Genomic DNA, 27353 nt, shown 5'->3' on the forward strand with positions numbered 1-27353 from the left:
ACCCAGAGACAAGATGCTAGCATGCAGGGCATACATGGAACGCCATAGCCAAGTGGCCAGCATAGTATACAGAAACATCTGGAAGCCCCGAGGTCAACATGGGAGGTGGTGGAGAATGACCGAGCTAAGATCCTGTGGGACTTGCAGATACAGACGGACAAACAGGTGGTGGCTAACCAACCGGACATAGTGGTGGTAGACAAACAGAAGGAGTCGGCCGTAGTGATCGATGTAGCGGTTCCCAGGTGTGATGTGACGTAGCCGAGCATTTCTGAGCTGTGGTTCTGGAACCTCGTTCAAACGGTGGCCTTCCTGGTACAAACTTTTTCACACGACCTCTGGAAGCTTCTCCTCCGGGCGGTCTTTCTCTTCCCTGTGTGCGGTCAGATCCAGGCGCAGCTCGCACAAGGCTGACAGATACTCGTCGTTGTTGGCGTCTAATTCCAGAGCGCGCTCATAATTTCTCACAGCCCTGCTCCGATTGCCCTCAGCTCTGGCCACTGCTCCCAGGATGCCATAGGACGCGGCGTCGCTGCGATTCTTTTCGAGGCGTCCCTCAGCTATCGTCGTCAGTTTCTGCAAAAGAATACCTGAAGGTTACTTCCTGTTTACTAAGATGAGGTTGAGTTTGCATTAGTTTTGCATAAAGCAGAGTGAGAAGCTGGCCAACCTTCACACAGTGCTTCCAATGTGATGTGTTGATGCATAACTCCAGAGCCTGTTGGATGCAGCACAGGACACGTTAGCAGACGGTTAACTGTCCACAGCTCGACTTTCCAAATGTCCGTCTGCCTCAGAGGCCCGTTCGCTAATACTGGTTGCACCTGGCGTATGCACCTGGCATGCACACCTGCAGTCTGAATGCAGTTTTGGACGATCCATACCTTTTTGTAATAGGTGAGTCCGAGGTCTTTCTGAGGGGTGTGATAGTAGCAGAACTCTGCATAATACCGGTAGATGTACTGACGGATGCCTGGAGGTTCATCCTCTAATGTCTGCAGCACATCATCAAACATCTGCTGAGCTCTGAAGCAACAAACACAAAGCTTAGACACAAAAAGAATCAATGCATCAAATGTTTTTGGAATCAACAGTCCATCTGATGACTGTCTGTAGAAACATCAATACAGTCGAGTAAAACTGTCCAATCTGACATAATGTTGGTGTGACCACAGGGGTCAAAGTTTCCTTCACACACTTGTTTCCAGCTTTGGTAATATGATTCAACACTGTTTTATTCCATAAGTGATCACGTTGGTCAGGTTTAGTCCAACCGTTCTTCTACCTGTGTCATTACTACCAGCTTTTTTAAATAAACATAAAACCAACACTGAGAATATTTCATTGGAAACAAACTGACAGGTAAACAGACCTCCTTCTTTCAAAGTTCTGTGCGTACTGCAGAGCCAGCAGAGCTTTTGCAGCATTGAAACCCTTCTTGAGCCTCACTGATTCCTCCAGATGCTGAATACAAAGACGTGTCCAATGCTGCACCTCTATTGGATAAAAACAGGTGTTACTGACTGAAATATTAAACACGCCCTTGTGTCCAGTCTTTGAGTGATGACGTATGAACACTGCTCCGGTCCAAACTCCTCTGTGTTTAAGGCTGTTGTGTTTTTAACATGTTTTAATGTTTTGTATCTTGTTCTATTTAATCCGAACAAGCCCCTAAAATCAGTCAGTGATCGCTGTTGGCCTCTCTCTGTTTTTATTACCGCTGTTCATTTTAAACCCTTACGATGTAACTCCAGCCCAGCAGCAGTATATGAATGACTAACCTCGTATTGTGGATGGATTATCTCAGTTGTTCTCCTGACTGAAGTTTGGTCCTTTTACAGCATCCTGCCATGCGACTGTATTTGTCTCTAACCATCGGGAACCCTCACGTTAACTTTTATCGAGTGGAAAAAAGTTGGCGTTCATCCTCCAGCTTCACTGTTTATGCTAACATAGCTGTGTCGCTAGCGATCACGTAGCACATCATTATATACCAGCTATTATACCATGTTGGAAGTGATAGCAGAGCTGTACGTTTGAATTTGTCAGAAATCTCTCAGTCAGAACATGCTATATCATGTTTAAGTGGAAACTAGTGTGGGAAATATATTAGGTGGTAGTGCTTTAATTAGTGACATATTAATCCAGAAGCTAATGAACATACACAGCATAGAGCCTTAGAAGTGTTTCGCTTGTAACTGCATATGTGCCTGCACAGCGACGGTTATAACAGGATGTACTCAGGATGTGCTATATACGATCATGGGCCCACTAACGAGAACAACAGGAAGCAGCTGAGGTGAAAGGCAATTGAGACACCTTTCTAAGTGTTATAGAAGATTACCAAAAAAGGAGTTGCATTTAACTGTTACTAACCACAATAGACTGTGTGCACGTTAGCATATGCTACTTCCGGTGCGGAAACTCCTGTGGGGAGCTTTGTTTCCGGTGTCCTATTCGCGCCTGGTTTACGGTCCAAAACAAGCAAATGAATGAATCAAGCGGCGATTTACATTTCTATAGATGTCTCGGGCATTTACCCAATATATCTGTAAATGATGTTCATCGACTTGTCGATATTTTCCCCCCGCGCCTCAGAGCAAAAGAGAAAATGGATTCAGATGTTATATTTCTCAGCTGTCCCTCGTTTATCGCGGGTGTTATGTTCTAAAAATAACCAGCGAGAGGTGAAATCAAGTAGCCGATTTTATTTTTGACGGTGCAAAACGTTTGGTGGACATCGTGGACATACAGCGCTGCACTTCAGAGTCACACTGCTAGCATCGATGCAGCGATTCTGTACTGTACAGGAGAGACGGAGGAGATCGTCTGCAGCGATCAGGACGCAGGACACAATGTGACGTAAAAAAATAAGCAAACTTGCACTAAAAAATCTGTGAAACAGCGAGGTGAAAGGTGAACCGTGTTATAGCGAGGGACCGCTGTAATTTTTAAGCTAAGTCACAACATACCCTTCGTACATACTAATGTATAGAAACCCTTACAATCATTCATTTTTTGTGTGGCTTTTTTCAGGGTTTGTTAACATGCTGTGTAGGTGTGTACTTGACGAGCTGATCTCGACATAACGGGAAACATCTGGTTTGACTGTTCTTCACCTGTAGTCTGAATGCTGAACATTTGCCTGTTTAGATCATGAGACCAGTCACTACACAGAGATGTGCTTCTGCATGTGGACGATGTGTCTTCTGCTGCAGTGATGCAGTTCTGCTTGTGCTGAGTGATGTAAACAACTGATCGATCTAAACGCTTTAAACGTCAAAGTTGATCGTTAGATTTTTTTATGACACAACAGCGGTGAGTGTTCCCACCTTCTCTTTGTAACTTAACGCCATCTTTCTGTTTTCGAGGTTTGAACATGGTTTTAGAGGATATCTTCGCAGCAGCGATTGACTGGACCTGCTCTGAGTCTTGGTTGTTTGTTCTCAGCACAACATCAAAGTATTCAGGACACTAGCGAGCTAACTTCCTGCTAACTTCTAACTCCGTTAAACTTCATAAATCCTGTTTTCATGGATGCCTGGATGTTAAACTTAATTGTTACACCTGGTAAAGCAGCAGCACATTTTATTAAAGATGAAAGAATTTAGACCGTTCGTAACTTAGTGAAGCCGCAGTGTCCTGAAGCATAGTTTGGGCCCAGAAAAAGCTAATGATGTCAGACTTAAAGACTGGATTAAACCTGAAAATGTATTCACATGTTGCAATAGACATAGACTGCCGGGGGATTCCCATGACGCATTGAGTTTTTCCTTTCCAGTCACCTTTCTCACTCACTATGTATTAACAGACCTCTCTGCATTGAATCATATCTGTTATTAACCTCTGTCTCTCTTCCACAGCACGTCTTTATCCTGTCTTCCTTCTCTCACCCCAACCAATCACAGCAGATGGCCCCGCCCCTCCCTGAGCCTGGTTCTGCCGGAGGTTTCTTCCTGTTAAAAGGGAGTTTTTCCTTCCCACTGTCGCCAAAGTGCTGCTCATAGGGGGTCATATAATTGTTGGGTTTTTCTCTGTATCTATGAAGCGCCTTGAGGCGACTTATGTTGTGATTTGGCGCTATATAAATAAAATTGAATTGAATTGAATTGAAATGTTGATTGCTTTATTTGAGACCTGCTGTGGTGTGCAGAGGCACAATAATAAAGATCGTATCTCTGTCCAAATACTTACCCGACTGGAAGAACTTTATACCAGGTCCTACCTGCTGATGAGAGTATAAACAGAGTACAGTGCAGTACCTGACTCTGGTCGGACTCTTTTCCCAAGCAGCTTATTCTTCTTCTTCTCATAACACAGAGCAAGCTGGTGATGAATGAAAGATGACTGGCTTTTCTTCTCCAGCATACTCTTCAGCAGATCGATAGACTCATCCACCTGATCCTAGAACAGGGACGAGTCACGGTAACGTTGGAGAGACGAGACGTTAGAAGCATAAAACCAATATTTTATCTCGAGTCCCTTGATTCGCCATCAAGACCAGTATGTTTTTCCTATAAGCTACAGATGTTTTACCTGGTTGCGGAGATATTTTGCTACGTAGCGGGTGACTTGAGTGTTGTCCTGTCCGACTTCCAGGGCCTTCTTCACCAAACCTTTAGCCTCTGTGTGTTTGTTCGTGTCGTGGACCAGCTTCAGAGCCAGCATGGACATCAAAACGCCATCATCCGGATTTATTTCCAGGGCTCGACGAAGCCGTTTAGTGGCTGGTGATTCCTCGGGATACCAATCATTAACATTCTGAAGATAAGAGCTCCATAAGTTTGCTGGATGTAATTTATTTAATGGGTGTTACCTCTCAAAGAATCAACAACAACACGACTGCAAAGTTAATGACTACAATGGTTAATACAGGAGAATCGTATGGACTGTCTGCTTCAGCAGGATAACTGCTTATATGCTAAACCGAAAGGCTGATTGGCTGATAGATTGTACCTGTTCTGTGCGATAGAGGACGATAGCATAGCCATTGTTCCACTCCCAGTCATCAGGCTGCAGCTTCAAAGCTTTGCAGAAGCAGTCTTCAGCTTTGGTATAGTAAGAACTGGAGAACTTAAGAAAGGTCCAGCCCTTCTCCCCGTACACTTCTGGATGGAGGTCAGTGGAAGGATCAGGCGGATGGTTCACCTGCAGAGTCACAGTATATTTAAAAGAAATAGATTTGATTGCAGCTAATTCTTTGACAGTGTCTGAACATTTATCAACTTTTCAGCCGAGAAGCCACAAATGCACAAACTAGTCTAGTTTGTCTCATTCGTTATATGCAGTTAATGTTTCAAAAGTTATAGTTGTCACAGAAATATCCTGAAGTGTTTGGTTGCTAAACTGAAAAGATGGTCTGATATCCATACACATGGTCCAGAAAGGAATCGTGCAACACTTCTGAACTTGTTTGTTTTGTTTGGCAGTGTGCGCTATAACAGGGTCTTCGTGTAAGTGAGTGATCGCAGGTTTGGATCCTGTAGAAACACCTCAGGTAACCTGCACACTCTGTGGTCCAGTAACAGGTCTAACATGGAGCTGTCACATTTCTCTTTATATTAAACTAACATGGAGGTTTAGGTGTTGTCAGTCTTGGCTGATTTCCAGTGTTTATGCAAAGCCAGGGCCCTTTCACAATATGTGTTCTCGTGGAGTTGTGAAACCTCATCAGTGGCTGTACTGTTCCAGTTCAAACATCAAAGTCAAGTACGCTCAAAGCGCCTCGATGTATTCCCGCTCCGCCCATCGAGCAGGCAACGTTGTGACTTGTGTGGGCCTGGCTCAGCCAAATATCCCAGAATGCATTTTGTCCAAAACTTAGCGGCAGCATCGGAGAAGAGCAGCGAGTAACGTTTGAAATATGACTGTTTCTGTGACACAGAATAAACAGTCGATTTGTAAACATGCTGCATTTATCAACACATCACCTTTTTGCTTGATGGAGCACCAACTGTCAGGTGACCGGAGGCTGAGGCTTACTAGAGCCAGTGAGAACGCCTGACTCCCAGCACATTGTTTTCATTTTGATGATTTCTAAATCTTTGTGTTTATTTCAGCTTTTTTGTTGTCTTTTGTTTTCTTCTTTGTTTTTGCTTCTGAGTAAATCGGTTTGACCGAGATTAAAGTTAAAGCCCAGAAAAGTTAATTCTGTTCATCTGGACGTTTTCAGTGGGAGAAATGTTTCATCATCATCAGGTGACTTCTTCAGCCTCAGCTGACAGCAAGCTTCAACCTTATAAACAGGACATAATGACTGAAACCGTTGACGAACTTTGGGCTGCGAGGTCAGTTTATGATCATTAATATGCAAAATGTCATGTAAAAAATGAAATTAACATTAAAAATATTTTCATTCAGTTTCTGGAGCAGAAACATCTGGAGCAGCTGTTCATGGATACCCTGACGCTCCAGAAATGATGAAATGATGTTTTGAACATGTGTTCAGTGATCGTCCACTCCACAGCTGACTATGATAAGTCCTTCGAACGTGTTTTCGTTCAGTGGCAGCGCAAGCTGTGCGTACAATGTTTGTAAGAGAGATGAAGTTTGTGTTTCGGTGACAGTCTTTATGAACATATCAGTGTCTGGATATTATAACAGCCATGAAGGCTACAGGCAGGGGTTCTTTAGATGTAAAGGTTTTTATTATAGTCAGCGCCTCTAGATCCATAACAGCGTTTATGGGTGGGTGTTAAAAACGTGTTTAGAAACAGGTTAAACCAGTCGTGTTTCTGAGGGTGTATACATGCCAGTATATCCTCGACTCTCTGACAGTAAGTCTGGGACTGTACGTAGTCTTCGGTGTGGTATTTCAGCCAAGCCAGGTCTCCGTACGTCACAATGAGCCGCAGCTCGCTCTCCTGTCCGTAACACTCCCTCGTCTTCTCCTCTGACTCAGTGAGTAGCGACAGCGCCTCCTCTGGTTTACCCTGAAGATACCTGAGGATGGACAACAAACAGGAATAACTCGCAGTGCTCCAGCGTCTTCAGGGTTTTGACACGTCTTTGTACCTGTAAAGCCATGAAACTTTGCGGCGCAGAGACATTATATTATTAAGAGTAATTGCTCGCCTGACTTCACCCACACATGAACTTCCCACTCGTGATCCAAGGGGTTTAATACGATGTCAGCCCACCAGCTTCAGCGTTTCTGGGAAGGACTTCCACCGGCTTGTGAGTGTTTATGGGAATTTTTGATCATTCTTTCAGAAGCACCTTTGTGAGGTCACACTGTGCTGTTGTCCTAGCAACCACCAAACCCAGACTCCTCCATCGGAGAAGCGTGATTGGTCGCTCCAGACAACACGTCTCTAGAGCTCGGCGTGCTTCACGCATCGATGCTTGGTGATGTAAGGCTTTTATGCAGCTGTTCGCCATGGAAACATATTTCCTAAAGCTCTGTACGCAATGTTGACGTTTGGAGGTGTGCAGCGATTGACTCTGCACTATGATCCTCACTGACCCCGCTTCACTTCCTCCTAATCTCCTCCACCTTGTTCTAATTCCACTAACAGTCGGATAAAGAGGAACGTTTATGACTGGACAGGTGACATCCTATCACGGTTAAAAGCTGGAAATTCACTGAGCTCCTGGGAGCGACCTAGGTGCTGATTTTCTACACCTGTCACAGTCTGGCGAGGGCAGACTGTATGAATTGAAAAAGGACCCAAAATGCAGACTCCAAGGAACAGGGAACAAAACTTGAATGTTAACAAAAAGCGAGCCGTTTAATATGGCTGGAAAAAAAGGTACAAACAAAGGGCAAGGCAAACTGAAGCAAAATTAACACAAACCTAAACTGGGAAATCTAAACAAGCAATAAGAAAAACCTAGACAAGAAACTTGGACGCATGGCATAGGAAACATGGCGTGGACAACAGACGACCTGACAATCACACACTGAAAACAGAGGACTTAAATACACAGGAGGTGATTAGGGGAAGTGGAGACACATGAGGAAACAGCTGGCACACATGAACATAATGACGTCACAGTGGGAGAGTAAAACTGAACATGATGAACACAGAACACCAGACCTCTTCACAATAAAACAGGAAACATAATGAGACATAGACATGACAACCCGAACTTGACAACGTAAGACACAGACATGAAACGCATGAAGAGCAGGGGAGATTTAACATGGTTGGAAACACGAGGGGAAAATAATAACTAGAAACACTTAGGCATAATAATACAAACTTGATAACAAATGACACGCAGCATGAAACACGAAGGGTGAGGGGAAGCTTAAATACAGGGGAAGAAAACACAAGGAGTCTAATAACCAAATGAACTTAGATAACCTAATGAACAAAATAAACTCAAACTTAAAACGCTGGGTCAAAAGACCCAGGACCATGACAACACCTGTGGACATGAAAGTGAATCGAACATCTGAATTCAGTGATTGGATGGGTGAGTGAATATTTTTGGCAATAATGTGCATGTAAAAAGCCAGCTTCACAGAAGCAACGCCTGCTTGCACTGTTGAATCTTGTTGTTTTCCATCTTTGTTGCTATTTTGTGCCCAATTATGATGATTTTATCTTTGAATGTCCCACAAACAAAGGCTTTTAGCTGAGGGTTCCTGTTCAATGTTCTGCACTGCTTACCTCACATAAGACAGGAACCTGTAGGAGTGGGCCAGGGCGCCCCGCTGCCCCAGTTGCAGGTCTATATCATGCTGCAGCTGCTTGCTAAGGTCGTCCAACTCCAAGTCTTCCTTCTTCAGATCCCAGGTGAAACGACTCTGCAGCTTCTGCAGCCTGCGGTGTAGATCGTTACCTGGATCACTGCGTAAGACAAAACACATTCTCAATATAGTAGCAAGTGTTCACAAACATGAACAATTTAATAGTTTCTTAGGAGTATTTATGGTTTTATTTTGTGACACTAAGAAAACTGACGGAAAACAAGTGTGCAGCACATGGAAGCAACATGATGAGATTGTGTTAATCTCACTGTTAGTTTTTGAACCTCTTCAGCATGTTTGAAAAACAGAACATGCTGATCAGTCCAAACTCAAAGATCCTTGTGTCCTAATTGTTCCGTTATTTGAGGTTATGGATGTTATTTGACTGGAGGCATAACTCACAGACACGAGACGCGCCATTACTCCAATGAGTGTCCTTTATTATGAGTGCCCCCCACAACAACCCAGCAGAAACGTTCCTACCGCTTAGCATTTACCTGATGCTACATCCCCCCTACTAAACAGGATGTGATGCTGGGATATAACCAAGACAACAGATTAGACCCGCACGCTTTAAAGTATACTACTGCCTTATGCTTTATCTGGTAACAGCTTGTTTACTGAACTCGTCTGGTTTCAACCCAGACTTCTCAGAATGTCCAAAAATAAACTCTCAAAGTATACAACTCTGAACACCAAGCATAAGTGCACATTTCTGAACTATTCGGTGCAGCTACAAACAACATGTTTAAACAGTGCAACCATTTGCTTTATTTCTCATTGTCTCTATGAGGGATGGGGTCGACTACCCAGCCCTCTGCCTGAGTGTGGGGATTATTCTGCCCCATTGCTCACTCACTTCCTAGCCCTATGAGCAAACATAGTCTTTTAGATATGCTGGAGGCCTCCTAGACCTGGGTGGGATCTTTCTCCCAGCTTCAGGAGTCTGCTGGCTGGCCTCCTGTGAGATAGTGTCTGGAACCGACACACTCTGTGCAGCTGGAACAGAGTTCTCAGGTGAAGCCTCTGGTGGATCGACAGAAATCTCCGGTGCCCCAGGTGTCCGTGTAAGATGGTAACGGTTTCTTCTCAGCGTGCCCTTTGCTGTCTCTACGATGTAGGACCTCGGTGAGCCTGCCATGGACACGACTGTCCCTCTAGTATCCGTGTCTGAGACCCACACTTTGTCTCCAGGATTGAGCTGTAGCATGTCATGTGCTCTGTGTCTGCGGTTGTAGTTTTGTCTTTGTTTTTGTCTGTACGTTTGTAGCTTTGAGCTTGTCTGTGTCCGTACCTCTTGGATTTAGCTGTGATGGGATGACAGGAATAGTTGTCCTTATCCTCCTACCCATGAGAAGCTCAGTCGGGCTGTAGCCAATGGAGTGGCCCGGTATGCCATAAGGGCGAGATAGGGATCACCAGACTTTTTAAGAAGACTTTTGATGGTCCTGACTGCCCTCTCGGCCTCGGACAACACCCCCAGGGCTTGCTCTGTATGATCCAAGTGCTGAAACGTGCGTATCAGCTGACTCATCTTCGTATGGCTTGGGAGCAGTGCTTCTCCAGCGGCACGCCGATTTAGGGTGGAAACCAGTAGCATACACTTCAAGAGCTCTCAGCGCAACAGAGCAGCGATATGCTCACATTGAGAAAGAGGCCCTCACTTCAACTTGGGCCTGTGAGAGGTTTGCAGAGTTCCTAATTGGGAAAACATTCCACATTGAAACAGACCACAAACCTCTGGGGTTTTAGCCATGTGACATCCAGTCCCCACTTCCCTCAGGATGGGTGTTCATACTGGAGTGCAAAATTAAAACCAATGGAAGATGGACAAGAAAAGTTCAAAGCCATCAGGTGCTCAGTTTAGAAAAAAGAGAAAAGAAGAGGAGGAGAAACAAAAGATGCAGGTAAGCAGATGTGTGATTGGATGATGGCAGCTCATCCTGAAACAATCAGAACACTTTATTAATCCCTAACGAAATTATGTGTTACAGTTGCTCCAAGAAGAAATGGTAAAAATAGCAACAGTAACAGACTAAACTGCAAACATTATGTTACAGGTTTTAATATTAATCAGTCATTGTCAGTTGTTGATTTGTCCTGTTCTCATTGTATGATGAATTATGATGGCTGTTTGCATACTGTGCACTCTCTCTCTCCATGTGTGTGTTTCTCCGGTAAGACTCAGTGTGGTTCCGACAAGTTTTATGTTAATGTACAATCCTTAATGTGTGTGTGTGTGTGTGTGTGTGTGTGTGTGTGTGTGTGTGTGTGTGTGTGTGTGTGTGTGTGTGTGTGTGTGTGTGTGTGTGTATGGGGGGGGGGGGAGTATTAACGTCTGTCTCTGTTCTTCCTGCGGGAGTGTGGAGACGAGAGGGCAGCGAGCACGGACACTAGTGTTAGGAAAATACGTTTTCTAGCGCTTATTTGCTGTGCATTTTGTTTTATGCATTTAATAACAGACCAGTAAATTAAAGGCCACCTTTGAGTTATAAAGGTCATTAGATTGTTTAGCAAGACTGAAAACTGTGCAGAACAGGAAGCTTTGTGCAGAGTTGCAGAGAGCATCGCCCACGTTTGTCCTGGTAAAAGAGAACAACAGGAAATGACCTTTGGGTTATAAAAACTAGACACGAGTGTAGTTGTGCAGATGTTTTTGCAGCTACGTAGCGGACATGTTGAATTAAAATTGATAAAGTGACGGTTTGGTAGGGGAGGAGGGAGCAGACTATATTATACACATCTGGCCTGTAATGCTTCAGATCTGCAGATGCTTAGCACCGTGCACATCTCCCTTCTGGAAGGTAATGATTGAATAAAATGATTATAAATACTCTGGCCACTCTCACTCTGCGTCTTCTCTGTCCGGCCTGAAGAATAAAAGAACCTGGGACAATACTGGGAAGCAGAGTTTTGGAGCACAGACACTGGGAGAAAACACTGCACAGGAGTCAGACAGCGCACGGGGATTTATTGTTGTGGTTTAACTTTATTTACACTGTAAATAAAGACACTGCTTCATTGCAAGAGTCCTGCATTTGGGTCCTCATTCCCCACATCAATCATCACATATTAATTAATAACCTGGAACGGTACGGGGTCAGGCGGGTTGTAATGCACTGGGTGACAAATTAGTGACAGGAAACAGAAGCTGGGTGAATATTTCTCCTCATGCTTGGACTTTGCATGTGGTGTTCCACAAGGCTCTGTACTGGGTATTAAATGATTTACTGTTTATATAAATTATATTTGTAAGGTATCTGATATATTAAAATTAGTATTATTTGCAGACGACACAAATATTTTTTGTTTTGGGGGGAATCTAAAGGAGCTGCTGGACACGAGTAACAAACAAACAAATCTAAGTAAAACTAAAATCGTCTTATTTGGGAAACACACAAGTGCAGATTCATGTAGATGGTGTGGAAACTGAAAGAGCTCTTGAACAAAAGTTTCTTGGTGTGATAATAGATGATAAATTAAGTCTCATATAAATAATTTAAAGAACAGCATTTCAAGCAGTATTTAAATTTTGAGTAAAGTAAAAACCACTCTGGGCCACAGATCACTCCACAGTCTCTACTGTTCACCGATCGCACCGTATTTGCATTGCTGTGCAGAGGTTTGGGGCAACAAATGTTCGCTATCATCAATCTTTATATTACAAAAAAGGGCCATGAGGATAATCCATAACACCAGTTACAGAGATCATACAAATCCACTGTTCTTAAAATCAAAAACACTAAAATTCACAGATCTGGTTCATTTTTTCACGGCACAAATTATGTATAAAGCAATAAACAACCTACTTCCTGACAATATTCTAAAACTGTTTTCTAAATTGAGAGAGACGGAGGTTTCAGAAGCTCCTGTATCAAATGTGACACAAAGGGAATCACAGGGGTAAGTTCCATTTCTGTGAGTTTGCACTTGGGTCCTTTTCCTGCCTGCAGTCACAAGACACACTGATGGTTTGGAGGAAGTAATTACTGGTGCATGTGGTTAGTATTGAGCTGTAGTGTTATGTCTTGGCTGAGCAGTACAACGACAGACAGCAAATAAAACTGGTTCCTGAGTTTTTTAAATCTCAAAAAAAGTGTTTTGAGGATTCTGACAGTTGGAACATCAAAACGTCCTGATGATTTACGAGCCGAGCAAGCTGCAGCAAGAAGCGGTCATATCTGGGCATGCCTACCACATCCACACTGATGTTCCAGCCTGGGAACTTCTCACTGACACCTCTGCTTGTCGTTTAAATGCATTTTTCTGCATTTAAATCATTTGTGAATAATACAGTTCCACACATTTGTGTGCATGCAAACCCTCATATCTATGTATTATTATTTCCTGAGTCTGAGGAGTTTTCTCTCTGTGTTGGATATCGTGAGTGAATCTTGAAATAAAGACAAAAACACTCACCTCATTTTAGTTATTAAGGCTCAGACACGTTGGCACAAAGCGTACTGGATGTGCAGCAGTTTGCAGCAATATGAAAGAAATAATGGTGCGTTCAGGATCACCTCTGACAGGACAATGGCAGGATAATTCATCATAGTGAAGCAAACAGCAACACAGCAGGTTTTTCTTTCAGCTGTGAGGTCACCAAAGAAATTCAACATTTAACCCATCAAGGTCCTGAGGCCTGCAGACACTTCCTGTCTATGACTGAGGTCTGGGTTGTGCTTTGAAGATCGTTTTTTTCCTACAACACCTGAATGCACCACAGTCTGCTTAGCTTTCGTTTCTCTTCATCATCACACAAACATAAATGTGAGAAAGCTGCTTTCAAAGACACAGAGACATGAGGGAAAAATCAGCATTTAATGAGCCAGGAGCAGCCACGGCGGTCCTGAGCCTGCAGCTCTAACTCAGCATCAGCGCTTTCACTGCAGCTCCAGGCGCAGCTCGCACACAGCACACAGGTACTCTTCATTGTCCTCATCACAGTTCAGAGCTTCCTCATAAAACTCAGCAGCCTTCTTCCTGTCACCCTCAGCTCTGGCCACCAGACCCAGCAGAGCGAGCGCCTGACCATCACGCCGCGTCTTTGTCAGACGTCTGTCAGCGATCTGCTTCAGTCTCTGCAAGAAAAAACATGGAGGAACAAAGAAAGATGGATTTCTGTGTATTTAAAGTAAGTGACTACTACATTGAGTGTCTCTCTGTGACCTGCACCCTGTAACCTGCACCCTGTGACCTGGACTCTGTGACCTCCATGTTGGGAAACAGCAGGGCTCCACCTTCTTCTCGTTCTTCTGCTTCTTCTTCTCAGCTGAAAAATATTAGAAGTTTCCACAAAGCCAGTTTTCTTCTGCTGTGGCTGAGTTTCTCCTTCTCTTCCAGGTAACTGGTGGAAGATGTTTGCAATACCCAGCAGCCCTCCAGCAGAAACCATGTGAACTGTGGTGATGTTTCACACTGGCTTTTCGACCTCAGTCTTCAGTCACACCAGGCTCTCACCAGATCTGACCTGGCCTAAACCCTCTGATCCCCCAACACCAGACGACTCGTGACCTGTGCTCACCTTAGCGCACTGTCTCCACTCATACTTGCAGGGTGGTAACAGCAGAGCCTGAAGAGGAAATAAGAAGACACCGAGATAAATCAAACCGACTTCATTTTTCTTGTAAACAAAGGGGCCCTAGCAAGAAACGTTTGGGAACCACTGTATTAGGTGGACCTCCAGCTGCTCGTGGGTATTAAAGCACACAGCATAACGAAGTGTGAAGCCATGACCTGAGAGTCTATGACAGCTCCTTTCAGCTGTGGTGGAAATGTAAAATAAATCTGACATTAACAGGCTGATGCTACAGTTCAGTGGAGTGTTGGAACAGTGCTCCGGCCTCCAGTAAGCCAGCTGCACATCACCAAGAGTCTGGGAAACTACACCCAACTCACCTGAGTGTAGTGGGCGATGGCTTCAGCCTCGGTTTTTTTGTTAAAGAAGAAAAAGTCACCGTAGCGCTGATGGACAGTCTGAAAAAGGCTTTTCTCCGACTCTGCTAGCTTCAAGCACTGCTGGAAAATCTCCTCAGCCCTGAGGAACCAGAAACGATGATGATGATGAATTTAGAGCCAAAAACAAAAGAGCGACTGCACTGCAGCTTTGCACAGACCAGTACCTGCTCAAATCCCTTTGCTCTGCATACAGCTGTGCCAGATCAGTCAATGCCAGGACAAAGGACGGCCTTATCTCCACAGCAACTTTAAGGTGATGGATACAACGACGCCTCCAGTACCGCACCGCTCCTGTGGGGCAAGAAATCAGGGTTAGATTTGAGCTGCGTTTATTGAACTGGACTGGAGACATGCTGTTTGTTACTCTGGTCGCTGTTGGGCCGGCGGCTCTGCTCTGCAATTTTCTTCATCTTGTAGCACAGAGCCAGCTGGTGGTGGATGAAAGGGGATTGATCGGCCCGCTTCAGTGCTCGCTCCAACATATCAATAGACTCATCCAGTCGATTCTGAAACACAGTGAAGGAGGTGAAACTCACAGGATCACCGCAGCATCTAAAGGCAACCACAGCCTTTGAGACCTGGCTCAGAGGAGAAGATTCAGTGAATTAAACAGACACAGGATAACCTCCCAGTCAAAGAAGAATATGGTAAAATGAAACTTTAGAGGGGCGTGGCTTACTCGGCTTAAGTTGTTTTTTCAGAAGCCCGGGATCTTTTCAAGTGTAATTTTTTTCAGTTAGATGCCTGACTGACAACTGTATAAAACAATAACTACACACAATCAACAACAATATAAAATTATGCACAAAAGAAATTACGAATGTAAAAAAACCCGTGGTTTTATTTACCGTATATATGTTTATATATAAATATATACGGTGGTTCCTAGAGACAAAACACGTAACTCCAAACTCCAAAACACATTCCTAGCATGAACTGAACTTCCAAACAGAGCCTAGATCACTTAAATTACACAATTGAAAGCATGTGTGTATTGTTTGTGTATTTATACACAGGCACTCATATATATTCAAATAATTAAATAAAAAGTTCATTTACCTGTTATTACCACACACCAGATCTGGTTGTTGGTACTTGCTGGCTTGTGTAGCCACAAGATAACAAAAGCTCAACACTGCGCCCAGCATCCTGGAGCACTTCTGTTGCGTTTGTACGTGTTTTGGAGTTTGTACGTGCTTTGGAGTTTGTACGTGCTTTGTCTCTAGGGGCCACCGTAAATATAAATATACTTTTATTTATTCACTCCACATAAAATGTAATAAATAAATCATATAATACAAAAACCAACTATTCACATTTCAACTTTTAACTATTTAAATTTTCAGCTTTTTCCTTTTAAACAAATTTAAAGTGAAACAACACAAACACTGCAAACCACAACACAATTAAATATAAATTAAAATATGAAAACAGAAAGAAGATGAGCATTCTCTGTCATATGGGCCTGCATGAATAAACTTTCTGAATCCTTTATCATCTGCAACTGAAAATAGTTGTGGATGATTACTATACCTTTCTAATGTGACGTTGTGGTCCCTGCTCTCTCTCTCCCTCCCGCTCTGTTCCTGTGCTACTGAGTGTAACTATCGCCCCTCCCCCCTCTGCTCAGCGCAAAACACAAGGAGTGAGAGAGAGGGTGAGAGAAAGAAAAAACGGCTCGCGTCGTTCACGTCAAAGACCCGGCTCTAAGAGCCGTTTCGTTCGCGACCGACCCATCACTAGAGACCAGAGGAGAGCTTAAGTTTGAGCAGGTACCAAAGCAAATCATTCGTACTGTACAAATAATATAAATATGACGGTGAATCACGAAAGATATCAGACTTGACCCATATTACGTTACTTGCTGTTCGAGTGAATCAACAAATGGTGAAATGAAAAGCCGAACAACAACAACGCTGCTTCTTTACAGAGTCTCAGCTCACATGTGTTTATTTCATATTTTCAGTTGTTTCCCTCCACAGCTAAACAAACTCTCTAAACCGGTTTCAGTCATGCACTGATGAACAAGAATGGACATGAGGAGCTTCTTTCAAAGAAAAAACTCAGATGTTATTTTATATATTATGCTTTGGATGTTGTTCAGTATATTTCTATGCAAAACAAGAGGAACTTCAACACACAGCAATATATTCACAGTTGAAACCAGATATTTACACTTTAGGGAGAAAACATAAAAACATTATTTTACTGTACAACATCAATTTAGAGTAAACTTGTTTTGTTTTGTATAAATAAATGTTGAAATATATTTTGAATTAGTTAAATGTCAGAATAAAGAGAGAGAGAGCTTCTATTTTTATCACTTTGATCAAATTTAGGAGCACATGTACACTAAGTTTGTTAATTAATAAGAAACTGCAGACGATTCCATTCTGAGCTGAAGAAGCTTCTGATTGGTTCGTAGAGTCCATGTGAGTAAACTGGTGGCACGGCTGTGGATGCATATAAAGCAAAACACAGAGCCTGTTTCTGTGACATGGGAACATCAAGAGAGGTCAACAAAACACCAGGAACAGAACTGTGGAGCTCCATAAGTGTGGCTCAGTTTGAATACAATTTGGTGCCATTTGCAATTAAGAAATACAGACAGTTTCTCTCTTTACTCTTAAAGTTAAGAAATTTAGGAACAGAGAGAGAGAGGGAACAAGAGCAGGTGAGTCACCTGTTAGTCACATGGTTGTTTGCCAAAACTCATCGGAACATGTATCCAGTACCGAGTGTAACTTTTTAGATACCATTTGTTATTTTTCAAATTCTATATTTATTAAGTTTTGCAGCTTGTTTGCACAACGAGGCTGAATAATTATATAAACGTTTCTGAATCTAAACAGTGGACTTTGGTAGAATTAAAAACAAGTGTAGTGCAGGTCTGTGATGATTTTTAGTGCTACTATCATCTAGTTCTGATTCTGTTTTGGTTAAGTCCTAAGTAGTCCTGATTTTGAACTGTTGTAGTCCTGTTTTAATTCCGGATCAGTTCTGGGTCTGGCTGAATCGGGGTTTAGTCCTCGTGTCTTGATACAGCCCTGGTTTGTTTTCCCTGCACATGTGATATATATTTTTTCCTATATGAAGTCATTCTTTTTTGAACCAAACTGAAAACACAGCCTAATAAATCTTTCAGTCATTTCTAAACCCCCCCTCACACATGCATACCACCCTTTAGGGCTAAGCCCCGGGTGTATAAAATGCCTGGCTCCGCCTCTGCCCTGGAACAGAAGGACCTCGACTTTCTTTGTAATTTCTCTGTATGAAACAGTTATGATGATCTGTCTCTGGCTGCTTTTTATAGCAACACAATACTTTCAACTGAGCCCAAGACCGACCCTGCATGGTGGATGTCTTTGACAGATGAGTCTCCACTCAGACCTACCTGATTACGAAAGTGTTTTCCTATATAGCGGTTGACATGAGGATTATCAGGATCAGTTTTCAGTGCTTTATTCAACAGTTCCTCAGCTTCTTGGTATTCCTTATAGGCCCCCAGCTTCACAGCCAGCATGGACTGCAGGACTGCATCATCAGGGTTGATCTCCAGGGCCAAGCGAAGCTGTGTGATGGCCGGGGACTCTTCACCTTTCTTTAAGTTTTCCAAAGTCCTCTGCAGATAAGAAACCCATTAATGTACCCTGTTGAAATGTTCTTCTTTTAAACTGTCATTACTGAGTCTTCTGAAACGTACGCTGACACTAAACTGACGGATTCCTTTTCTGCTATTTACCATTCATTGAGTCTTCATACTTCCTATGAAACTGACCTGTTCTGTGCGAAAGAGGGCGATGGCGTAGCCGGCGTTCCACTCACTGTCGTGAGTCTGTACCTCAAGTGCTTTACGGAAACAGTCGATGGCTTTGGAAAGAGAAGACCTCGAAAACTTAAGATAGGTCCAGGCTTGTTCTCCGTACACCTCTGGAAGGAGCCTTGTTGAGGAACCAGTGGGATGGTTTGACTGTAATATAGAAGAACGTGTCAGAGATTCAGCAGCGTGTGCTCATAATGTTTGGGCTGGATGGTATACATACAGTTCAGTGACCCTTTATCTCATTGTGAAAACTGCTCAAAGAAGTCCTGCCGTTAATTAATGCTTCGATCTTAAATATGATCAACCTATCTCTAATGATCGGCTATGTACCACAGGCCTTCAAGCTGGCTGTAGTTAAACCTTTACTCAAAAAGCATCTCTAGACCCAGCAGTCTTAGCTAATTATAGGCCAATCTCCAACCTTCCTTTCATATCAAACATCCTTGAAAGAGTAGTTGTCAAACAGCTAACAGATCATCTGCAGAGGAATGGTTTATTTGAAGAGTTTCAGTCAGGTTTCAGAGCTCAGCACAGCACAGAAACAGCTTTAGTGAAGGTTACAAATGATCTTCTTATGGCCTCTGACAGTGGACTCATCATGGGAATCCCTGGCAGCCTATTGCAGCATAACTAAGGGAGGATTCAGGGTCACCTGGTCCAGCCCTAAATATAAACAAGCCAGTTAAGGTAGTTCAGGCATCTGAGCAGGAAACCCTTTGAAGGCCTCCTGATGCTACATGTTCTATTAGAAGGAGGTCCCAGGAAGGATTATATCTGGAAAGACCTCAGTGTCCCCCCACATGAGTTAGAGGAGGTTGTCTTAGATTGCTGCCCCTACGACCCAAACGAAATAAGCAGCAGAAATGGAGGATGGCTGGCTGGCTGGATGGACGGGTGCTGTACATACCAGGATGTCCTCAACTCTCTGGCAGTAGCTCTGTGACTGTGCGTAGTCTCCGGTGTGGTATTTCAGCCAGGCCATGTCTCCATATGTCACAATGAGCCGCCTCTCACTCTCATCACCATAACTCTCCCTGATGGTCTCCTCTGATTGGTTTAGAAGTGACAGCGCTTCCTCTCGTTGGTCCTGAAGATACCTGAAGACCAACAGGTCATCACAACTGATGTTAAGTAAGTTGTCAGATCTCGTGTCATCAGACTGCTCACCGCTGAGGAAACTGTACCTGACATAAGCCAAATAGCTGTAAGACCGAGTCACTGCCCCGCGCTGCCCGAGCTGAAGTTTTATGTGCTCCTGCAGTCGGGTGCTCAGGTTTTCCAGGTCCACGTCCTCCTTCTTCAGATCCCAGGTGAAGTGACACTGCAGCTGCTGCAGCCTGCTGAGCAGAGCGCTGCTACCTTCACTTTAAGAGAGTCACAAAGACAAAGCCTCTCAGCTCTGTGTTCATGTTCACACATGGTCTAAAAATGAGTCATTACAGAGCACAGACGTCCTGGAGAGCCCGGACCCTCCCATGGTGTCCAAACAGCATGTCAGTTTATCACAGCTGAAACAACCATCCTAACAACAGCACTTTTTATTTCAACACCTCTCCTGTTTAATACACGTTCAGAAAAACAGAGAGTCACAAACGTACATTAACTATTTTCCCCAGTCCCCAGTTCTCCATCTCCATAATGTCCTCCATTGCTACCACTGCTGCTTTCTTGGTGTCTCTGTCTTAAGCCAGTTTTTGGTGATGGCCTTCTTTGCTGCCAAAAGGAGAATCTGAGCCAGGTATCGATCCTTTACATCTACAGTGCCTGCCAAGTATCCAAGATACAAAACAAGGCAGGTTCTGGGAATTATGTAACCTGATATGTCACAGACAGAAAATGTGTGTGTGGTTCATCCCATCCATCCCATCCACGCAGCCTCCAACATTGTTGTTGTGTATTGGTTTGTTTATTTTTAATCTTAGGTGTAATAATACTTAATACTTAACGGCTACCCTGAGGTACCCCTGAGCAAGGTACCGTCCCTACACACTGCTCCCCGGGCGCCTGCTTAGTGGGCTGCCCACTGCTTCACTGAGTGAATGGGTCAAATGCAGAGAAAAACAAGTAATTTCCCCATGGGGATCAATAAAGTATCCATTATTATTATTATTATTATCATTATTAATAAAGTAGCAAATTTGATTTTTCCAGATGAATTCTCTCCACTTTAATGACTGAGCTGTGTTCTTATGTTCTTTCCATGTTTCATACCACACCTCAGTGATTTCTTCACTCAGCTCTCTTTCCCATTTTACTTTAACATATACAGTTGATTCCTGTCTCGATTCCATCAAACATTCTTGGAATAACACTTTTATATGCCAGTATAATTATTTTTATAATAGGATGGATTTTGTCTTCCTTTATTTTTATGTTTTTATTAAAGTAATCTCTCACCTGTAAGTATCTGTAAAAATCCTTGTTTTTTAAGTTGTATTCCCGTTTTAATTCTTCAGAACTTTTAATTTCTCCTTTTTTGATTAATAAACAAATTGCTGTGATTCCCTTTTCATTCCAATTTTTAAAACCAAGATCCAATTTTCCTGGTCTAAATTCTTCATCGAAGGCTATCCATTTTAGCAAACCAAGCTCTTTGCCAATTCTCAACTCCTTTACTGTGTCATACCATACATTTAATGTAAAGGATATTATCGGGTTCCTTTCTTGGTCTTTAGTTATGTATTCAGGGGTCTTTTTTATACCCATGTTTGTTTGAATTGGGACATTGAGTGTGGAGAGCTCCACATCCTTCCAGCGAGCCCCGTCATCATCACTACACCAATATGTTATCTGGCGTATCTGTGCAGCACGAAAATATTCTTTTAAATTAGGAAGCGACATTCCTCCTTTCTCCTTAGTAAGCTGTAAAGTAGTGTATCGTACCCTTGGCCGCTTGCCTTCCCAGACAAATCTAGATACATACTTATCCCATTCTGAGAATTGGGTTTGAGGTATGCTTACCGGAAGAGAGAGGAATAAATATAGCAATCGTGGTAAGATATTCATCTTTATCACATTTATCCTGTCACTAAATCCTAACGGATATGTATTCCATCTTTCCATATCCTGCCTTATCCTGTTATTTATATGTCCATAGTTACTTTGATATAGTTTGTCATAGTCTTTGGTTATATTTATACCTAAATATTTAAGGGTTTTTGCCTCCCACTTTATTTCCCATTCCTTAAGATTTTGAGTTGGTGTACAATTAAACAGAACTTGAGTTTTAAGTATATTTACTTTGTAGCCAGAAAGCGTAACAAATTTTCTTAACATTTCTGTGAGCTGCATAAAAGAGTTTGTGGGGTTTTTGAGGGCTATCAACACGTCATCAGCAAACAGACTAATTACATGCTCTTGTCTATTGATTTCTATTCCTGTTATTAGGGCGTCTTGTCTAATCATTTGTGCCAATGGCTCAATATACAAGGCAAATAAGGTTGGACTTAAACAGCAACCCTGTCTAGTTCCTCTCTAGTTGGAACGTCTTTGTCAATGAGCCGTTAACGTTTATTCTTGCAGTCGGTTTGTCATAGAGAGGGGCGATCGTGGCTCAAGAGTTGGGAGTTCGCCTTGTAATCGGAAGGTTGCCGGTTCGAGCCCCGGCTTGGAAAGTCTCGGTCGTTGTGTCCTTGGGCAAGACACTTCACCCGTTGCCTACTGGTGGTGGTCAGAGGGCCCGGTGGCGCCAGTGTCCGGCAGCCTCGCCTCTGTCAGTGCGCCCCAGGGTGGCTGTGGCTACAATGTAGCTGCCATCACCAGTGTGTGAATGTGTGTGTGAATGGGTGGATGACTGGATATGTAAAGCGCTTTGGGGTCCTTAGGGACTAGAAAAGCGCTATATAAATACAGGCCATTTACCATTTAGAGAGATTTGATACATTGGATTGATTTTGTAGTGAACCCGAGCTTTGCCATGGTTAGGTACAGGAAGTCCCAGCTGACTCGATCGAAGGCTTTTTCTGTGTCTAAACTCATCAACGCAGCCAGCATCTTGTCTTTATGTATTTGGTGTATGATGTGTCCTTCTGATATTGTCTTGTGCCTGTCTGTTTTTAACTAAACCTGTCCCTCGGTGCTCTCTCTCTCCCGGCTGTTTATCCCGTTTTCCACGTTGTATCCTCTCGCTTGCAGGTCGTTAGCAGCCTCCTCTGCTTCGCCACACGTTTTCACTCCATTTGGCCAGTGGACTCGCATCTTGCTGAGAGGAGTCTGGAAGCGGATGCCTTCTTTCTTTAATATCTTTTTGATATTCACGTACGCTTTACGTTCTTGCACCATTCTCGCCGAATAGTCGTGGTCAAAATAAACCCTGCTTCCGTCCAGAGTGACTATTTTCTTTTCCCATGCCTGTTTAACTTCCATCTCTTTGGTTGTGAATTGTTGGAAATTGACAACGACTGACCTCGGGGGGGAGACCGGCTGCCGGTTTTGAGGTTAACGCTCGGTGTGCGCGTTGAATCTGGAGGTTGATGTTAATATTAAGCTCCTCCCTGAGCCAGACTTCCAGAAACTGGGTCAGCGATTCTGCCTTAGATTCGGCTCCCTCTTGTATCCCGTAGATCCGCAGATTGTTACGTCTGGATCGCAGGTCCAAGTCATCCAATTTGGTCACCATCGATTTGTTCTGTCATTAGTTCTGTCAGGGTTTGATTGGCCTCGTGGCTCCACGTCTTCCGTGCGGGTCAGCGCAGCTTCTAATTTCCCTTCTTGTTCTTTAAGTTCTGTAGTCATGTTCTGAAACTGCTGGTCGATGTCTTCTTTGAATTTAGACAGTTCGTGTCTCATTTCTCATTTAATTTCTTCTTCGAATGTCGTGAAGTCTGATTTCAATTCGTTTTGGAGTGATTGAATTTGTTTGCTAATACAATCCAGTCCATTTTGAAACGCGGCCATATTAGCTTCGGGTGCTAGCTTGTCCTCGTTGTTCGGGTGTTTTATGTCTTTACCTTGGGTGTCCGTAGTTCTTTTATTCTTTGCTTTGTTGTCCCTCTGCTCATCTTCCAAAGTTGTTTTGTCTCACGCTTTAATTTGTGTTTTAGCGGAGTTTATCTACTTGGCTTGCGGGAGCTCTGTACTTATGCGACCGTACTGCTCTACCGCCACAACAGAAGCCCTAACAACAGCACTTTACCATCCATGTCCAATATCTCACACCTTTGTCTGGACAGCAGCATGTATGTCCTTAACGACTTCAGGACATCATCTGTAAGTGTCACAGAGATGGCTTATGTATAAAGAAGTTTAATAGATGGTTCCAGCAGTTAAAATGTTCTTGCTTGTACATTTCTGTGGACAATATTGTAAAGGTGTGTTTAACTTGTCACAAAGAACAAGTTTTGTTACACCGCTATTATCGCGAGGTTTGGGCGTGATGACAGAGGCTGTGAGCCCACGTTTAATAATCACGCTAAGGAGTTCAGCGAGCTATCTGCGGGGGCCTGGTTGTTAAAGCACAAGTGTTACTTTTGATAGACTGAAGCACTTAAAGCGGGGCGATCATGGCTCAAGAGTTGGGAGTACACCTTGTAATCGGAAGGTTGCCGGTTCATTGTGTCCTTGGGCAAGACACTTCACCCGTTGCCTACTGGTGGTGGTCAGAGGGCCCGGTGGCGCCAGTGTCCGGCAGCCTCGCCTCTGTCAGTGCGCCCCAGGGTGGCTGTGGCTACAATGTAGCTGCCATCACCAGTGTGTGAATGGGTGGGTGAATGGGTGGATGACTGGATATGTAAAGCGCTTTGGGGTCCTTAGGGACTAGTAAAGCGCTATATAAATACAGGCCATTTACCATAAAGCCTTCGTGTTTTATGTTTGTAGTTTTCAATAAATGCAGCGAAGCGCCCGTCTTGAAGAAGCCGTGCCTGTGTTGTCATTTCGGAGTGACATCATCATCATTTCCTGTGCATGTTTGAGCTACAGGAAGCTTAACTCAACTCTAACAAAGAACTAAAATATTTATTATCATGGTTTAAATGAGAATTTCTGGACGACCGTCCCCTCTCAGACCCAAGAAGGAAAGTCTCCTCTCTGTCAGCAGGAGGATGGGTAACGAGCTGCCAGCAGCTCACACAGGCTTCCTCCTGAGCTCACGGCCCCTCCCACTACAGCTGGGAGGGGCCCAAGATGACGTTGTAAAATAATACTTCAAAATGAAAGCCGCACATGTGATATGACACTGAAGCTAGGTGTACATTACACATCAGACACACTGAGTTACATGTATGTGTTTAAATCTGTTACCTTGTGTCTGAGTAGCACCTTCAGACCAACACTCAGGTGAGTCTGCAGGCCGCTGCGTCACCTGTATGATGAGCACAGCGGCTTTGATCGCATTACTGTCCAAAGATGAGCGCGTGGAGGAGGACGTCACCACCACCCTCTGGAAGTACAGCTTCACTGTTAAAAACTGTTAATGTGACCATACTATCGGTGTTACTACCTTCTTCTTTCGCGGTCTCTGGAGCACATCATCTTCCTCCATCTTCTATCCCATCATCCTCCTCTGCATGTCCTCCTTCACTACGCCACCTCTGACTCTGAGCTGTCCCTTTGACGGCCTCGTGCCATTATATCTGAACATCTTCACCGTCTCCACCCATCACAGCAGGTCTCGCCTCCACCCTGCCTGCAGCCTCTTCCTCTCCTCTCTGTGGCCTCACGTTCTGCTCCTGGCAGCTTTGACGCATTTTACTAGAGTAATACTTCAGGTTTGAGTACTGTGAATGTTGTCGCTACACATTTACTGAGAAACAGTTGGTGACACTGACTGACAGAGACAACGATCACAGACATGTTCACAACCGACTTGCGGCCTATTTGAAACAGAGACGGAGAAAAGCAAACAAAAGCAACGTCGTAGGTGCGGCGGGCCGGACGGTGACTTCGCATCGCCGCGGTTCACGCATTCTCGGTCATCCAGGTGAGGAAACAAGACTGAAGAAGTCACCTGGATGACGAAACGTTTCGCCCAGGTGAACAGAATCCCCTGCGTGGGCTTTACTCTGCTCTCTGCAGATTTCACAGTAATCTGATTACACCCTGAATCCAGATCGACTGGGTTAAAGGTTAAAGGGAGGCCCTGAGCTGACTTCACTTTCCAATAAGTGATCGATTATCAGACTGATCGGAAGTCTCAAACACTCACCTCATGTTGCCCTCTTCCTCCTCAGAGGGAGCAAAGTGATGATGAGGATGAGGGAGAGCGTGAGCACCGAGTGACCGGTCCGTGCGCTCCGTCACAGAACGGAAACTTAACGTGAGGCCTTCACGGTCCTCTCTGAATGCATGTACAGCAGAGAGCTCAGCCGGGTGACGCAGACTCACACTTGTTCGTGTTACACAGTCATGTCCACGGGTGACACTCCCAGCGTGTCCCCTCTGACTCCATGCTCAGCCACTCTAACGTAGCTTATTTCAGGTGAACTGCAGCGCCAAGCGTCCTAAATGATGTGATGACGTGTGAAGGTGGCTCACAGGTAAGCTGCACAGCCTTGTTCACATGGACAGGTTTACATAAAGTTACGTGAAGCACAGGTGGAACATCTGGAAAGGAGTCACGTGCTCTGTAATCACAGACCTCTGCCTGCAGGTCCATGAACACAAACAGGTGGCTGCAAGGGACAGAACTGTGTTTGGGACACTTCTGCTGCGTCCACACTAATCTGTGTCTCTGCACATGTCTGCAAAACTAGTTAAATCTCAGTTCATACGGAGGAGCAAATGTCATCATATAAGGAAGGATCACGTGGTTAAAAACTACTGTGGTTGACACATAAAGTTCATTTTTTTAAAAAGAGGCACGTGGACGTGATGTGAAACGTGACTTCAGAGGGGTCCTTGAAGGCAGCACGATGAGACGCCAAGTTTCGTTTCTGTGAACCAGCTGAGAGCCTCGAGCTCACTGATCAGCTGGTAATCTGTAACTGACTGATCTGGGATCAGTCAGTGGATTAGCCACTGACTGTGCTTAGAGTTAGAAATGTTTTTGTTTGTTTTTTAGTTGTTTAAAGTAAGAACTTCTTTGCTCAGTGTAACCATCTGTGTTTTGCAGTGTAAACTTGATGAATCAGAATCAGAATCAGAATACTTTATTGATCCCTGGGGGAAATTATTTTTTGTTACAGTGCTCCATTTTAAACCAACATTAAGACAAGACAGACAATACGCTAACTAAGAATAGTACAATATATACATATATATACATACATACATACATAAGTCACTCATAAATAAATAGTTGGAAAAGAAACATGTGCAGTTGTAGCAGCAAACAGTGTGTTAAGTGGATGCGTTGTACAGGGAGATGGCCACAGGCAGGAATGATTTCCTGTGTCGTTCAGTGGTGCTTTTCGGTAATCTCAGTCTCTCACTGAACGAGCTCCTGTGACTGACCAGCATGTCATGGAGTGGGTGGGAGGTGTTATCCAACATTGTCTTTATCTTGGACAGCATCCGCCTCTCCGACACCACCTTGAGGGAGTCCAGCTCCATCCCCACAACATTGCTGGCCTTACGGATCAGTTTATTAAGTCTGTTGGCATCTGCGACCCTCAGCCTGCTCCCCCAGCATGCAACAGCATAGAGGATCGCACTGGCCACCACAGACTCATAGAAAATCCTCAGCATTTTCTGGCAGATGTTGAAGGACCTCAGTGGCCTCAAAAAATAGAGACGACTCTGGCCCTTCCTGTAAAGTGCTGTGGTGTTTTTAGCCCAGTCCAGTTTATTGTCAATGTGAACTCCAAGGTATTTATAGTCCTCCACAATGTCAACACTGACCCCCTGAATTGAAACAGGGGTCAAGTGAAGAGGAGCACTTTATGAATATGCCAGTAAACATTATTCCTGTCTAACGAGGTCGTAATGAGTCTTTCA

General features: G+C 43.9%; 2 protein-coding genes across 3 annotated transcripts; both read right to left on the minus strand.

The window, feature by feature from the left end:
* Positions 1-71: 71 nt before the first annotated feature.
* LOC146664373 (interferon-induced protein with tetratricopeptide repeats 5-like) lies at positions 72-13228 on the minus strand. The gene is made up of 10 exons (XM_085417219.1): positions 13118-13228; positions 8619-8798; positions 6753-6942; positions 4957-5148; positions 4537-4761; positions 4263-4404; positions 1373-1496; positions 885-1026; positions 671-718; positions 72-576 (listed from the first exon to the last, which is right to left on the minus strand). Exons 1-10 carry the CDS (start codon positions 13120-13122, stop codon positions 328-330), a joined length of 1497 nt encoding a protein of 498 aa, XP_085273345.1. The 5' UTR covers positions 13123-13228; the 3' UTR covers positions 72-327.
* On the minus strand, positions 12223-25844 carry LOC146664374 (interferon-induced protein with tetratricopeptide repeats 5-like). Of its 2 annotated transcripts, none has more exons than XM_085417223.1 (10): positions 25624-25844; positions 19664-19843; positions 19387-19576; positions 18435-18626; positions 18051-18278; positions 15021-15162; positions 14821-14947; positions 14597-14735; positions 14223-14270; positions 12223-13779 (listed from the first exon to the last, which is right to left on the minus strand). In XM_085417223.1, exons 1-10 carry the CDS (start codon positions 25626-25628, stop codon positions 13582-13584), a joined length of 1449 nt encoding a protein of 482 aa, XP_085273349.1. In that variant the 5' UTR covers positions 25629-25844; the 3' UTR covers positions 12223-13581. The 2 variants fall into 2 exon arrangements, with proteins under 2 accessions (XP_085273349.1, XP_085273347.1); XM_085417221.1 differs by lacking the exon at positions 25624-25844 and adding an exon at positions 24919-25573.
* Positions 25845-27353: the final 1509 nt, after the last annotated feature.

The sequence above is a fragment of the Rhamphochromis longiceps genome, linkage group LG8 (genome assembly GCF_057381845.1).
Source record: "Rhamphochromis longiceps isolate RC_006_pf linkage group LG8, R_longiceps_female_GT1.1, whole genome shotgun sequence".
In the NCBI taxonomy this organism is placed as follows: domain Eukaryota; kingdom Metazoa; phylum Chordata; class Actinopteri; order Cichliformes; family Cichlidae; genus Rhamphochromis; species Rhamphochromis longiceps.

Coding starts and splice junctions, on each gene's coding strand:
- LOC146664373 (XM_085417219.1), bottom strand. Junction 4,762..4,956: donor TCCTCTATCGCACAGAACAG/GTACAATCTATC, acceptor TCTTATCTTCAG/AATGTTAATGATTGGTATCC. Junction 719..884: donor GACTCACCTATTACAAAAAG/GTATGGATCGTC, acceptor TGCATCCAACAG/GCTCTGGAGTTATGCATCAA.
- LOC146664374 (XM_085417221.1), bottom strand. CDS start 24,950: ATGATGTGCTCCAGAGACCGCGAAAGAAGAAG. Junction 18,279..18,434: donor CCCTCTTTCGCACAGAACAG/GTCAGTTTCATA, acceptor TCTTATCTGCAG/AGGACTTTGGAAAACTTAAA. Junction 15,163..18,050: donor GAAAACACTTTCGTAATCAG/GTAGGTCTGAGT, acceptor ACTGTGTTTCAG/AATCGACTGGATGAGTCTAT.